Raw genomic sequence first — 16,603 nt, 5'->3', positions numbered from 1 at the left:
TGAGGTGGGCGACGAATTCTGGTTGACCAAAGGAGCCTGACCATTTGGCCCTGACGAGGCTGAGGTCATCCTCATGGATCCAGCGGAAGACGCGTTGGAGGCAACCAATGTGCTCCTGCGGGGTGGTAGACCAGACGATTATGTCATCCATATTGACGCGAACCCCTTCAATACCTTTTATCATCTGTTCTATAATCCTCTGGAACACTTCCGATGCAGAGATGAATCCTGTTGTAACAATACCGGCCAAAGGGGGTGTTAAAGGTGCAGAGCTTCCGACTGGATGTGTCGAGTTGGATCTGCCAGAACCCCTTGGATGCATCTAGCTTGGTGAAGAATTTGGCGCGAGCCATCTCGCAGGTGAGTGCTTCACGGTGTGGAATGGGATAGTGCTCTCTCATAATATTGCGGTTGAGGTCCTTGGGATCAATACATATTCGCAATTTGCCAGAAGGATTTTTCACGCATACCATGGAGCTGACCCAGTCAGTCGGTCCTGTCACTTTTGAAATTACTCCCTGGTCCTGGAGGTCCTGCAGCTGCTGCTTGAGGCGGTCCTTGAGGGGTGCTGGGACCCTGCGAGGTGCGTGCACCACAGGCGTGGCATTTGGTTTCAACAAGATCTTCTAAGTGTATGGGAATGTGCCCATGCCCTCGAATACACCGTGGTATCGGTTGATGATGGCGTCCAGCTTCGCCCGAAAGTCAGTGTCCTGAGATGCAGATGCGTCAGCAGGTGAGAGGGAGTGAACCCTTTGGACAAGGTTCAGGAGTTTACATGCTTGCGCACCAAGTAGGGAGGCTTTAGTGGATCCAACTATTTCAAATGGCAGGTTAGCCTTTTGTGACCGGTGCGCCACTTCAAGCTGGCAAGAGCACTGGCAGCAATGGCATTACCATTATAGTCCAATAGCTGGCAAGCTGATGGCAGGATGGTAGGCTTGACACGGAGGCTTTCGAGGTCAGACCGCACAATGAGATTGGCTGAAGCGCCGGTGTCAGGCGGAATCGGATTCGGGATCGGTTGACCGTGAGGGTGGCACACCACTCATCGTCGGGATCAATGCTGAATATGGAGAGAGGCTTGACTTTTGTCTTCGGGGGCATCTTGTGTTTGGTAATGATGCCCACCCGAAATGGTGCTTTAGGGTCCTCGGTGTCAAGGTCCGGCATCAGGTCAGAATCGGACTCGGTGACCGTGGGCTGGATGGCGTGGACTTCCTTGCATAGCTGGTTGGAGCGACGAGAGGTAGTAGATTGAGCAGACCTGCATAAAGCAGCATCATGGCCAAGCTTACCACATTGTAGGCAGCGTCGGGATTTTGTAGGACATTGCCGCTTTAAGTGGGCGGAGCCACAGTCGCCACACGTCAGTGTGTGTCTCTGCACCATTGTATACTGATGTGTATATTATGACACTGGTCACCCCCTAAGGCACCCCCCCCCCCGCCGCTGCTTCCACCCCTGGGCCTAGCGGGCCCTCCCCCCAGCCTGCTCGGCCAATGGCAGAACTAGGAGGCTACGGCCGCCTCTCTGCGTGTGCTACCTCCTCTCTCTTCCTCATCAGCCATGTTATCCCATTTTTAAAACCACAAGTGAAACTCGCCATCAGTAATTCCCCTCAGTAGAAGGGGAGCATCCCAATGCCATGGAGAATACCGGTGAGGCCCGCTAATGGCCAGTCTTATTCAAGTGAGAATACAGTGTGCTGGGCCATGCCTTTGAAAAGGATTTCTAAGGTTTATTAGATTTTGTTTTTGAATTGGAACAGTTTAGGGAAATTCATTAACTGTTATACATATAGCTGTGTGATGTCAAGATGTTTGTAATTGATAAACATCCTTGCTGTGTGTTAATATATATGTATAAAGCTTGCTTTGATTAAAGTGTCTAGGAAGACTGTTGAATCAAACCTGAAGGGAAGGCTTATGTGCTCATCCCAGCCAAATTCCACATGAAGGTTGTAGGTCAGGTGGACTTCATAATATACTTCGGAGTTTCCGAGTGATGGCCCATAACAGATGGGGTTGGTGGATTTTCGTTCCCTCCGTTTAGAGCGGTCCTTTTTCGGGGTTTGTTGTTAACTGTTTGGATTGTAAGGTGTGAAATGTTTATGTGGGGATGGATGTTCTCATCCCCCTCCTGCTTCGTGAGCCTGTTAGTGTTTAGCATTTGTTTGTTTGCTTTTGGGGGAGGCGGCCTGGGATTCAGGAGAGGTCTTTGTTTAGGTGGGGAGGGTAAGGTCAGCAGGGAGCCTTCTTCCTTCAGCTGAGGAGTGGGGGAAGGGAGGCCATTGGACCTTTGGGCAGGGGCTGTCACACTAGAAGGTGATGCTGGTGAACGTCAGTGAGGTGGTGGAGGAGTAAGCCATGAGGGATGACTGGGGGCGGGGAAGGGGTCGAGGGGGGGAGGGGAGGAGGGGTGGGAAGGTTGTTTTGATGTGGTCGGGGATGAGAGATGACATGGTCTGGGCGAAGAAGGGGACAACCTGGGATAGGCTAGGTGTAGGGTGGAATTAAGGGGGTGAGAGTTAAGTGGGGAACATGACTGACAGTAGAGGAGATTGGAGGCGTAAGCCCCCGGTAAGGCTGGCAATATGGAACGTCTGGGCACTGAATAGGCCGGTTAAAAGGCCGCGGGTGTTTGCGCACTTCAGGAGCTTGAAAGCGGGGGTCGTCTTTCTGCAGGAGGTGCACCTCCATGTGAAGGACCAGGTTAGATTAAGGAAGGGGTGGGCCAGGCATGTTTTCACTTGCAGTTTGATACAAAATTGAGGGGAGTGGTAATTTTAATGTGCAAAACAATGGGATTTGTGAGTGTGAAGGAGGTGAGGGATCCAGGTGGGAGATATGTGATTGTGAGTGGGGTATTGGAAGGGGAGCATGTGATGTTGGTAAATGTGTATGCCCCAAATTGGGATGATGTGGGTTTTATGAGGGGGTTGCTGGCAGCAATCCCAGATTTGGCCATGCACCAATTGATCATGGGGAGGAGATTTTAACCCTCCTAGAGCCGAGGGTGGATAGGTCGAGTCCCAAGTCGATGGGTAGGGTATCCATGGAAAGGGAGCTGGGGGGGGGGTTTATGGAGAGGATGGGTATGGTGTATCCATGGTGCTTTCAGAACCCTGGGGGAAGGGAGTATTCCTTCTTTTCACATGTCTTCAAGGTGTATTGACGATTGATTGTAGTGAGTTGAGATATATTGGTTGGGGTGGAGGGGGCAGAGTATGGGACGATAGCGCAGGCTGTCGTCACACTAATCCCGACAAAGGGGAAGGACCCGGTGGAATGTGGGTCGTGTAGGCTCATATCACTATTGAACATGGATGTGAAAGTATTGGCTAAGTTATTGGCAGGGAGGATGGAGGATTGTGTCCCAGCAGTGGTTGCAGAAGGTCAAACAGGCTTCTTGAAGGGCAGGCAGCAAGTGAGTAATATAAAAATGTGGTGATGAATCCATCAGGGGCTCTGGTACCGGGGTTGGTGGTATTCATGGTACTGGAGAAGGCATTTGGTCGGGTGGAGTGGCAGTACTTGTTCGAGTTGTTGGGAAGTTTTGGGTTTGGGCCAAGATTTGCGGCATGGGTGCGGCTGCTGAATGTGGCACCAAAGGCGAGTGTGAGGACGAATAATGTGGGTTTGCGGAGCTTTGACTTACACAAGGGTACGAGACAGAGGAGCCGGCTGTCACCGTTCCTGCTTGCACTGGCCATAGAGCCATTGGCGAAGGCTCTCAGGGGGTTGGCGGAGTGGCAGAGGATTATGAGGGAACAGAGGGAGCATCGGGTGTCGCTCTATGCCGATGACCTGTGGCTGTACGTTTCGGATCCCCTGGAGAGTGTGGAAAGGACCTGTGTGGGCCTGCTGGGAGGGTTTCGAGGGTTCACGGAGTATAAACTGAATGTAGGGAAAAGCGAGGTTGTCCGGGTGAATGAGCTGGAATGGTCGGCAAATTTAGGGATGATGCTATTTAGGGTAGCGAGGGATAGGTTTAGGTATTTGAGGATTCAGGTAGCGAGGAAATGGACTGGCCTCCATTAGTGGAACTTCACAAAGCTGCTGGAGGAGGCCAGGGAGGATCTTAGGAGGTGGGATACACTGTACTTAATGTTGGCGGGCAGAGTCCAAGTGGTGATGAAGCATTGCCAATGGCTCCGAGTAGGTATTCAGTAAGCCCAGTGGTGCAGTCCACGGTGAAGATAAGGAATCAGCTGAGGAGGCATTTTAGGATGGAAGGGATGTCGGTGCTGACGCCGCTGTGCAAGAATCATGGGTTTGAGCTGGGGGGGATGGATAGCATATATAGGAGGTGGAGGGAAGTGGGGCTGGTCAAGGGGAAGAGTGGATAGTATATACAGGAGGTGGAGGGAAGTGGGCTGGTGAAGGTGAGGGATTTGTATTTTGAAGAAGGGTTCGCCAGTCTGGAGGAGCTAAGGGAGAGGTAGAGCTGCCGAGGGGGAGTGAGTTCAGGTATTTGCAGGTTAGGGACTTTGTGCGAAAGGTCTGGATGGGGTTCCCTCGGTTGCCGGGATACACCCGGCTGGAGGGACTGCTGCTTCCGGATGTGGAAGGGGAGGGAAGAATTGGGGATATATACATGTGGCCGGGGGAGCAGGGATTAGATTTGTTTATTGTCAAGAGTACAAAAGTATTTTTCTGCGTGCAGCTCAAACAGATCATTTAGTACATGAAAATAAAATAAAAAGAAAATATATAATAGAGCAACAAAAGGTCCACAATGTAAATACATAACACCGGCATCGGGTGAAGCATACAGGGGTGTAGTATTAATCAGGTCAGTCCATAAGAGGGAAAGAAGCTGTTTTTGAATCTGTTCGTGGGTGTTCTCAGACTTTTCTATCTCCTGCCTGATGGAAGAAGTTGGAAAAGTGAGTAAGCCAGATGGGAGGAGTCTTTGATAATGCTGCCCCCTTTCCCCAGGCAGCAGGAGGTGTAGATAGAGTCAATGGATGGGAGGCAAGTTTGTGTGATGGACTGGGTTGTGTTCACGACTCTCTGAAGTTTCTTGCGGTCTTGGGCCGAGCAGTTGCCATACCAGGTTATGATGCAGCCAGATAGGATGCTTTCTATGGTGCATCTGTAAAGGTTAGCAAGAGTCAGTGTGGACATGCCGAATTTCCTTAGTTTCCTGAGGAAGTATAGGCGCTGTTGTGCTTTCTTGGTGGTAGCGTCGACATGGGTGGACCAGGACAGATTTTTGGTGATGTGCAACCCTAGGAATTTGAAGCTGTTAACCAGCTCCACCTTAGCCCCATTGATGCTGACAGCGATGTGTGCAGTGCTTTACTTCCTGAAGTCAATGACCAGCTCATTAGTTTTGCTGGAATTGAGGGATAGATTGTTGTTGTGGCACAATTCCACTAGGTTCTCTTTCTCCCTCCTGTATTCTGACTCGCCGTTATTTGAGATCCGACCCACTATGATCATGTTGTCAGCAAACTTGTAGATAGAGTTGGAACCAAATTTTGCCATTCAGTCGTGTATGTACAGGAGGCGAGTGGTGGTGAAGATCAAGGAGAAATGGGAAGGGGAGTTGAGAGGAGTGACCAAATGGGGAGTATGGAGTGAGGCTCCACGAAGAGTTAACGGGACGTCCTCTTGTGCAAGGATGAGCGTGATACAGTTTAAGGTGGTGCACAGGGTGCATATGACTCGGGTGAGAATGAGTGGGTTCTTTCAGGGGGTAGTGGATGAGTGTGAGAGGTGTGGCAGGGACCAGCGTATCAGATGCACATGTTTTGGGTGGGAGTGTTTGCGGTCTTAGCCAGGATAGTGGAAGAGGAGGTGGACCCGAACCCTTAGGTGGCGATATTTGGGGTTTCAGAGAAGCTGGAACTCATGGAGAGAAGGAAGGCCGATGTTGTGGCCTTCACCTCACTGATTGCATGGTGGTGACCTGTATGACTTCCTGCAGTTGGAGATGATAAAATATGAGTTAAGGGGCTCTGCAGGGGGGGGTTTGAGAAAAGGTGGGGGATGTTTGTGACCGTGTTTGAGGAGCTGTTCTTCGCAGGGGGGAGGAGGGGTCTAAAAGGGGAAACAATTTGTACAGATTGTAGAGTTGACTGCTGGGAAATATGTTTCCCGTGGTGTTTACGTGTTGTAACCTGTTTTAGTACATGTTTGTGATAAAATACTTTCAAAAGAAGGATAGATTGAATGACAGAAGAGTTTGTCTAACATGACAAAATGTAATAGTGATGGGGCATGAAAAGTAACAAAGAAACAAAAACTGTGCTGAGAGCCGATGTACAATTAACTGGAAACAAACTAAAAGCAAAGAAAAGGAATCAAAATGGAGTCAAATTATGGCCTAAAATTGTTGAACTCAATATTGTATCCAAAGTTAAAGGTGAGGTTCTGTTCCTCAGGCTTATTACATTGAGCTTCACTGGAATAGTACTGAAGAGTGCGACAAGCTTCCATCTGATTTTCAAATTTATCCAAGGTGATATTTCCCAACGCAGAGTTTCAGATTTGCAATTTGACTGTGTGGAGTTAAATTGGCATTGCAGAGTTAACATCACCTAGGCATTGAGCACAACACGTACCAGAGCAACACAATTAAATCTCGGGTAATTGTAGGGTCACACACGTACTGGATAACATGGCTCAGTCCAGTGTCAGTGTATAGTAGCACAAAATTGATGAAATAGCTCAAAAAAAGTATGTTTTTCAAATTACACAATAAAATACAGCACAAAAAAACAATTTAATTGATTTTATTTGTTCAATGACTGTAGCTAATGCTAAAATGATGTAATGTGACTGACTCCCTGGATGATTGATGTGTGGTAAATATAAAGCTCCCTTCCTGTGCCTCTGCCGTGTACGAGCCAAAGACTTTCAGCTTGGACAGAATTCATCCACTGTCACAGAAAATGGGGCAGCTGACTATTCTGCTGATAAAGGAGATTTACTACCCGATTCTTGCAGTTGTTGCTGTTCCTGGTGAGTTATTGTAATCTGTTTGTTGTCACTCAGTATTCATGCACTCCTTGTCCTTCCTGCCTGTTTAACGAAGTGTGGTGTTTCCTGGTAGACTCTGCCACGCAGCCAAGTGTTGTCAGAACTAACTGGTGAACTCCTTGACCACACTTACTGTATTCCCTTACTCCGATAACCTCACTGATGTTGCAATGGTTTTTAAAGAATGCATGCAAGAATTTTACTGGATTTCTAGACCATCTTGTCATCTGATACAGAGTGTGGTGCAACACCAATCTATGACTTGCTTTGATTAACAATCTTGTTGTGCGGGGTCCTGCAGGAAACAGTGACCATAACATGGTCAAATTCTTCATTCTGATGAAAAGTGAAGGAGCCTGATCTGAAACTAGGGTCCTAAATCTAATCAAAGGAAACAATGAGGATATGAAGCATGTGATGGCTCAGCTAGATTGGGGAGCTTTTCTGAAAGGCATGATGGCCGTTATGTTCTGGACTCTCGAACAAAAGAACCTGAAGTTGAAGTTCGTGGGGTTGAATGCAAATAACAACACAGGTTTATTGAAGAGCTGTTAACTGTATAAAGACTTGACGTCAACTGAGGCAAAACCCATGAAACAATCGATGATGTCACAAACTATACATGTGACCAGATTCTTAAAGTGACCACATAACAGTACAATGACAACCTCAAATATATAACATCCCTCCTCCTTTACTTACAATATCACAAAACAACAATTAACCATCGCACTTTTACATAGTCATCAAAACATATATATATATATATATATATACACGAGGCAGGTCATTAATCTTTACACCGTTAATAGGAAAGACAATCTGGTGGGCATCAATTCCACGTTGAATGCCTGAGCATTTCATGGATTTAGTTGTTCTTCTCCTTAGAGGTATTCTCTGGGTCTTCAGAGGATGCCTCCCACCCTGGAAGGTGTTATAGTCTCTTTTGAGAAGGAAGACTAGAAGCAGCAAGGGGTTCTACAATCTTGGTTTCTGCTGATTGACCGGAAGTCACAGTCACAATCTGGTTGAATGGCTGGTGCTTCATCCTGAGGTCGTTCCGAAATACACGGTACTGACACATTGATGTGTGTAGCTAAAAACTGATCTGGGTGTCATCTCCACTCGCTCATCTTCAATTTGTACTGTATAGGAGACAGAGCCCAAAAACCAGGCAATCTCTAATCGTATCATCCAGAGTCACCAAATTCACAATACTGTATGAGGCACTTTTGGGTTGCAACAAACTGTACTACATTCTAACCTTCCAGTTGATTTCTGCGGTGAAACCTAAAAAGCTCACAATTATTAATGGTTTGGGTAAATATTGGTCCTCTAGTATCTTAATATTCTGAATATGTTTTTGTAATAGCGCAAGATATCACTGAGGGGGCTTCCTGTACAATCAAAAATGGGGCTGGTTTAGCACAGGGCTAAATAGCTGGCTTTTAAAGCAGGCCAAGCAGGCCAGCAGCGCGGTTCAATTCCCGTACCAGCCTCCCCAAACAGGCGCCGGAATGTGGCGACTACTCACAGTAACTTCCTTTGAAGTGTACTTGTGAGAATGAGCGGTTTTCATCTCATTTTTTCATTTTTCAACAAATATATTTATTGAAAACAATTAGGCTCCCACTATATACAGGCACTGAGGTATATCATATATATCTTTACACTTTGACCCACTGGTCCACAATGCCGGGGCCCCTGCTCCCATGGCCTAGCGCTTTTTCCCCATTGGTAGGGCTTTCTACACTCTTGTGCAGTAGATTCCAGGTGGGTCACGTGGCCCAGAAAAGATCACCTCTTAAAGGAGGCCACACTATCACATCCCTCCACCCTTAAGTACATGAACAATATATACATCACAGGTTAATGATAGATCTACCATCCAGATTCAGCTGCACTTTGCGAATCGCTAAATCTCAGTAGAAATTTAAGTTAAAACTTCTCAGGTGTAAATAAGAATTGTTTTATTTGTCTTCTTGATTACAATTGAAAGTCATTTGAAAGGCAATTCGTAGACAATTGAAACTTTCAAAGATTCACAGAATGATTTTCTTGCTGAGGCAAACAGCTCGCAATAACTTTCAAAGTCAAAGTCTGAAAAATGAAATATGAAGATAAGGAGACAGCGCATAGTTCAGTCAAAGTATAGATTGATTCCGGAAAGGGAGAGAAATCCAGCTAAAAATGGCCGACCGAAACTTCACAGTTATGCAGTATCATATCTGTCTTTAGCGATCTAATTACACCCCGATATAATCCTAATTGGTTTGGGTTAGATTCAAATACATTTGATTTGATGGTAAGCCATCAATCTTTAATATGCAACATGAACCTGAAATGAATTCCTGTATGAGTTATGGAATGCTGCTTTGCAAATGACCTGAACTGGTTTGTTACTGAATACAATAGCGCTTTTAGGTTCCTGTGGCATTGCCATGGAGACGGCCCTGTCCTTGGTCACTTTATTTTGCAAATGTATTTGTTATCTGAATAGGAATTTCTGTTTGCTGCTCCATTCTTGGAATTCTGAATGCGTGTTTTTAAATGACCTGAGGTTATGAGTGAATCAATAGCCCAGGTTCTCAATACTAAATAGCTATCTTTCAAACTATCACTTTTATCTAATGGATGCATTAGGAAACAGCGGGCTTCTGCAGTTAATAACAGAAAAGTATTTACAATGAGCGCAGAACCACAAAAAGGGGGTAGCACGGTACAGTCCTTAATAAGGTAAGTCTTCAGGTGACTTCCTGGGTGTGGTGTAGCTTCTCAGTTCCCTGGGAGTTTCCTCCACCAGTATCTTCATCAGCAGCAGGAGGTTACCTCAAAGTTTTGAGTGTGGACTTCAACACCTTTCGCAAGTTGGTCATTCAGATCAAGCCGCTTCTCTCTCGCCCTCCTGCAGCTCTCAGCCGTAGACTTTCAATTCTTGAAAATCACACCAGAAAGTCACACCGATGCAGAGCGTTGCCAGAAGAGAGAGAGAAAGAGAACCCCCTTCTCCAGTGCTGGCAGCAGGTTATCATTCATCCTCCCTGTCCTTGCTCCAGGCCACAGAAGCAAAGAAACTCACGGCCCTCAGGCATTAAACTTGAAACATTCAACAATGTAATAGTCACCAGCAATCTGCAAACGCAGCTCTTCAACATCTTCAAGTTGCTCATTCAGATCAATCCGCCTCGCTCTCCCTCCTGCAACTCCCAGCAGTAGACCCCTCAGCAAGGGAAAATCACACCAATTGACTGAGCACACAAGAAGAGAGAGTTTCCCTTCCCCTTCTCCAGCATTGGCAACAGGTTATCTTACCTTTCCTTACTACAGGCCACAGAAGCAAAAGTGGCACAGCAAATAAACACACAGCCATCAGGCATTTGTAGCTATCAGCAGGAGCAATCAGCAAACACAATCTGAATCACGACTTGAGAGCTGTGGCGTGCCAAGTCCTTATCAGCAATAGCCTTCAGCTGCCAAACTAGAAGTAGTTCAGTCAAAGGAAGTTAAAGTAACCTTCAGCACACAGCCAGGAACTGGGCTCCGTCCTGGAAAGTTGTCTTTGGGCAGACAGGCAGCAGCTGTATTGTCCCTGTTATGGGTATCCACAATGTTTAAAAATGTTTTGAAGTCCTCATTTACTAAAAGTCCTGCAACCCCCACCCCGGCTCAGGTGCAACCCCCCAACCTGGAATGCTTCAGCCCTCTGACCAAGCACAACCCTCTTCAGAAGTTCCCCCCCCCCCTCCCCCTCCCCCACCCCATCAGCTGCCCTAGCATTGGGGCAACAGCTCCAGTTAATTCCCAGGAGGCTGTGACATTTCACCAATGAGTTGGAAGTTGGTGCTAATTGGGGTCAATGATATGCAAGCTATACTTGAGCGTGATCAGAAGCGCCATTAGGAGCTGGCCAGTGAGATAGCAAACATTCACACCTCGATTTAGGTTAGACCTTTCCTCCTATTTAACCGGTGTACCCCGGCCTGCACCAGGAGAAACAGGGTGGTCAAATCCCACCCCATATTTAACCTATAAATCTCAGAATTGTCTTTGGGGTTTTTCTCTACATCGCACACTGGAGTCGTTATGTGATTTTTTTAAACTGGGGCTGTTCTGTCTGATGCAGCAACACGCTTGAATGTGACCCGTCCTGTTACACTTGAAGTAGACAAAATCTTTCCAATGGCATATCTCTTTGGGGTGGTCAATCCCAAATCTGTAACACTTATTAAAAGTTTCTATACACGATTCTATTCCTGGAATCTCTGTTCAGCCTCCTCTGCACCTGTCACTTGGGTTCTCGCCTACCAGCTGTTGTATTCCCAATCGGATTAATCTCACCTTCCTGCACACACTGTAGCTCAGAAACACCCTTGTCAGTGCATTCAGTGGCGTGACCTATTTCTATCGCTGTATCCCGGCATATTTTCAATTCGGCGAATGATGTTCATTGTACATTGATATTGTTGATGCCACAAACCAGACGGTCACGCAGCATGTCGCTTAATGTCGACCCGAATTCGCAGTTGGCAGCCATTTGGTGAAGTCTGGCTACAAATGTCGAAATTGTCTCCTCTGGGTCCCGAATGGCAGAATTAAATTTCTCCCACTGCAGTATAATGGACGGTCTGGGGCTGAAATGCTCTTTCACAAGTGTCACCAATTGGTCAAATGATTTTGTGTCTGGGACCTCCGAGAATGTTAAATTTCTCATGAGGGTATACGTCTGGGGTCCACATACGATGAGCAAAATGACCTTTTATTTATGTCCCTCAGTGATCTCAATTGAGGTAAAGAAGTGCCAAAGCCTCGCGATATATTTACTCCAGTCTTCAGCCCCCTGGTTGAAGGGATCGAATTTCTCTATCATTGCCAGCTTTCCCACTCACTGTTTTTTCTGCCGATCACAACTTTTCTGTTTTTTGAAAATCTCCTATTCAACTCTTTTCCCACGAATTTCAGAACTTGCGATCGTTGTCTGATTTACTATCATTGCCAAAGTAATAGTGCGAGGTATCACTGAGGATGTTTCCTGTGTAACAAAGAGGTTTATTGGAAAGAACATTGAGGTTTAACTATATATAGACGCAGAGGAATTTCTCCCTGACTTTTCTACTTGACTCCCAGGTCAATGCTGCCCGGGCCCCTATTCTCACAGCCACACACTTTTCCCCATTGTTAGGCGTCCGTGCGCAACAATACAATAGGCCCTGAGTGGGTCACGTGGCCCATGAATTACCACCCCTTAAAGGCGCCACACTACCACAGTTTTGCTGCCGGATTTCTTGGGTTGGCCTAAATTTTGGGAGTACATTAATAGATTTACTGCCAATGGTGCTAAGAACATAAGAACATAAGAACGAGGAGCAGGAGTAGGCCATCTGGCCCCTCGAGCCTGCTCCGCCATTCAATTAGATCATGGCTGATCTTTTGTGGACTCAGCTCCACTTTCCGGCCCGAACACCATAACCCTTAATCCCTTTATTCTTCAAAAAACTATCTATCTTTACCTTAAAAACATGTAATGAAGGAGCCTCAACTGCTTCACTGGGCAAGGAATCCCATAGATTCACAACCCTTTGGGTGAAGAAGTTCCTCCTAAACTCAGTCCTAAATCTACTTCCCCTTATTTTGAGGCAATGTCCCCTAGTTCTGCTGTCACCCGCCAGTGGAAACAACCTGCCCGCATCTATCCTATCTATTCCCTTCATAATTTTAAATGTTTCTATAAGATCCCCCCTCATCCTTCTAAATTCCAACGAGTACAGTCCCAGTCTACTCAACCTCTCCTCATAATCCAACCCCTTCAGCTCTGGGATTAACCTAGTGAATCTCCTCTGCACACCCTCCAGCGCCAGTACGTCCTTTCTCAAGTAAGGAGACCAAAACTGAACATAATACTCCAGGTGTGGCCGCACTAACACCTTATACAATTGCAACATAACCTCCCTAGTCTTAAACTCCATCCCTCTAGCAATGAAGGACAAAATTCCATTTGCCTTCTTAAACACCTGTTGCACTTGTAAACCAACCTTCTTTGGTTTAATATTTTATCATTTAAATAATAATCCCATTTGCTGTTATTCCTACCAAAATGGATAACCTCACATTTGTCAACATTGTATTCCATCTGCCAGACCCGAGCCCATTCACTTAACCTATCCAAATCCCTCTGCAGACTTCCAGTGTCCTCTGCACTTTTCGCTTTACCACTCACCTTAGTGTCATGTGCAAACTTGGACACATTGCCCTTGGTCCCCAACTCCAAATCATCTATGTAAATTGTGAACAATTGTGGGCACAACACGGATCCCTGAGGGACACCACTAGCTATTGATTGCCAACCAGAGAAACACCCATTTATCCCAACTCTTTGCTTTCTATTAATTAACCAATCCTCTATCCATGCTACTACTTTACCCTTAATGCCATGCATCTTTATCTTATGCAGCAACCTTTTGTGTGGCACCTTGTCAAAGGCTTTCTGGAAATCCAGATATACCACATCCATCGGCTCCCCGTTATCTACTGCACTGGTAATGTCCTCAAAAAATTCCACTAAATTAGTTAGGCATGACCTGCCTTTTACGAACCCATGCTGCGCCTGCCCAATGGGACAATTTCTATCCAGATGCCTCGCAATTTCTTCCTTGATGATAGATTCCAGCATCTTCCCTACTACCGAAGTTAAGCTCACTGGCCTATAATTTCCTGCTTTCTGCCTACCTCCTTTTTTAAACAGTGGCGTCACGTTTGCTAATTTCCAATCCACCGGGACCACCCCAGAGTCTAGTGAATTTCGGTAAATTATCACTAGTGCATCTGCAATTTCCCTAGCCATCTCTTTTAGCACTCTGGGATGCATTCCATCAGGGCCAGGAGACTTGTCTACCTTTAGCCTGCCCATCACTCCCTCCTTAGTGATAGCAATCCTCTCAAGGTCCTCACCTGTCATAGCCTCATTTCTATCAGTCGCTGGCATGCTAGTTGTGTCTTCCACTGTGAAGACCGACACAAAAAACCTAAGGAAAGCAGGGACTCAGAAATGTTCTCAGAATTCTTGTCAGCTAAAATATAGTAATGAAATATTTCTGCACAGGACTTCCAATTTTTGGATTATTCCATGAATGGGCCACTGGCACCAAACTGTCCCACCAAATTACAGTAATACTGGGTTCTGCTCGTAACTTCCCTTTAGAGCTTTGCTTCATATAAATGGTCTGGTTTACATAGTAATACAAGTAAATTTTAGCAGTTTGTCTTGCACTTAATGGAAGAAATCTCTCTGTCTCACTCTACTTCTGTGCTTTAATCCAACTGCACACACGGCGAGCTCTGCAGCCTGACTTCCTCGGTGTGCTGGTTTTAATTATAGGTGTGGGCCCTTTATTTTCCTGCCCCACAACTTTACTCGTCCGATGCCCGGTGCATTCAGCTGACCTGCTGTTGATTCTGCCTCAACGTCAGAAATTTCCTTTTTTTCTCTTGTTTGAAAATAATTTTTTCCGTTCCTCAATGCCAATATTCATTTGGTCCTCTTCTGCTCAGGACAACAGCATGTGAAGTTGTATCATGCGGGCTGAATGCAAAAGCAACACAGGTTTATTGAAGTTGTTAACTCTACAAAGGCTTCATCTCGACTGAGACAAAACCCACAAAGCAGCTGATGATGTCACAAACATGTGACAAGACTCTTAAAGTGACCACGCAACAACAGCCCCAAATATGTAACAATGGTGGATAGGCAATGGCTAATAATATCCTTTCTGGCACAAAAATACAAAGGAAAAGTGACACACCATGGTTACAGAATAAATTAAAGGTATTATTAGATCCACAGTGGAGACCAATATATTTGCTAGAAAAAGTAGCAAGCCGAAGGACTCGGAGCAGTTCAGTAATTGGCAAAGTAGAACAAAGAGATCGTTTAAGTGGGGGGAAATAGAGTATGAGAGCAAACATCTATGTAATATGAAAGCAGACTGTAATAGCTTCTGTAAGTATATAAAAATACAAAAAATAGTGAAGACAAATGTATTCTCCAATATTAATCCGGTCTCACATGGTTCTGTGTTGATAATGACACAGAATAGATTACAATGCTCTCAACCAGGATCTCCACTTATCTTTAAATTAGATTGTGTCAGGTTTCCAAGATAATGGCTCCAATATTAATCCTGTCTCACATGGCTCTGTGTTGATAAAACACAGAATAGATTACAATGCTCTCAGCCAGAATCTCCGTATATATATATATTTAAATTAGATTATGGTACTTATGTTCTCTCCTCTCTTTCTAACAGCAAACATAATGGCAATTGTGATACTCGCACGAGGAAAATGTGGTCTTTCCAAATGTATCTCTGTCTATATGGTAGCTATGGCAACAGCAGATCTACTGGTCATGATCATCAATGTAATGCTGTACTATATTTTAAGTTATCATTTCCCACTGTCTTTCCTGTCATACACACCTGTGTGTAAATTTATCCTCTATATGGCTACTGCAACCTTTGATTTGTCTGTTTGGTTCACTGTTTCCTTCACATTTGACCGTTTTATAATTATCTGTTACCAGACGTTTAAAACAAAATACTGCACCGAGAGGACTGCGGCTCTGGTTATAACAATGTTCTCTATCCTGATCATTATAAAGAACATCCCCATGTTTTTTTTCTATGAACCTGAACAGATCATTAACAAATTGTGGTGGGGCTGCCGGGCAAATCTGGCATTTTTTTCCTCACCTTTTGGTGTAGCGTGTATCTGGTTTCACAGCATCTGGCGTGTCTGGCTCCCATTTACCTTATTCATCCTGTTTAATACTTTGACTGTCGGATGTATTTTGATGGCCAGCAGAGCCCGTAGGAGACTCCGGGGTCACAGCGGTGAGAATCAGAGTGATCCAGAGATGGAGAACAGAAGGAAATCCATCATTTTACTCTTCACTATCTCGGGCAGTTTTATACTGTTGTGGCTGACAGCCAATGTGAGTTTTCTCACGACTAGATTGACAAACACAAATCACTATCGAGGTGACCGCACAGCGCCTGCGTATATCGCCACTGAAACTGGAGCTATGATGCAGCATTTGAGTTCCTGTCCAAACACGTGTATTTATGCAGTTACCCAGAGGAAATTCAGGGAAGAGTTGAAGAAGCTGCTGAAATCTCCATGGATACTGATAAAAAGTTTGTCTAAAAATGAAATAAAAACAATCTAGAATTCACTTTGTGACATGTTTGGAAAACAAATAAAGTTTTAAGGGTTATTATTTGTATTGCTAATTATTAGAAAGAAGGTATAATTTTAAGGGTGTTCAAATTATCGTTTCTGTGCCTGCAAGGTTAAAACCTACCGTTAGATTCATGCTGGACAAAGGTGTGTGTAGGGTTTTAATTCTATTGTTCTTCGAGAGGGCTATGGAGTGAGGAGTAAATGAACGAGCAGTAGTTGTTTCGCAACTGGGGCCCTGGAGGGTAGAGATGTTTTAAATTTTAATTTAGCTGAATTTGATTCCAGTTGGAGATCGTGATAGGGAAAGGACTTTTCACACTTATGCGAGATGCAATTAGCTTTAGAATACTAAAGAGTGAACATGCCTCTCAGCCTTT

General features: G+C 45.3%; 1 protein-coding gene across 1 annotated transcript; it reads left to right on the top strand.

Moving 5' to 3' along the window:
- The first annotated feature begins 14,910 nt into the window (after positions 1-14,910).
- On the top strand, positions 14,911-16,212 carry LOC119967953 (probable G-protein coupled receptor 139). Its single transcript, XM_038801052.1, has 2 exons — positions 14,911-14,985; positions 15,293-16,212. The coding sequence occupies exons 1-2, from the start codon at positions 14,961-14,963 to the stop codon at positions 16,210-16,212; spliced, it is 945 nt and encodes a 314-aa protein (XP_038656980.1). The 5' UTR covers positions 14,911-14,960.
- Positions 16,213-16,603: the final 391 nt, after the last annotated feature.

This window comes from Scyliorhinus canicula, chromosome 6 (assembly GCF_902713615.1).
Source record: "Scyliorhinus canicula chromosome 6, sScyCan1.1, whole genome shotgun sequence".
Lineage (NCBI taxonomy): Eukaryota > Metazoa > Chordata > Chondrichthyes > Carcharhiniformes > Scyliorhinidae > Scyliorhinus > Scyliorhinus canicula.
This window is presented reverse-complemented; position numbering and strand designations above follow the sequence as displayed.

Bases quoted from the DNA above. Each gene is read 5' to 3' on its own strand.
- LOC119967953 (XM_038801052.1), top strand. From the start codon at position 14,961: ATGAAAGCAGACTGTAATAGCTTCT. The intron at 14,986-15,292 runs GTAAGTATATAA...TCTTTCTAACAG, and splicing joins AGCAGACTGTAATAGCTTCT to CAAACATAATGGCAATTGTG.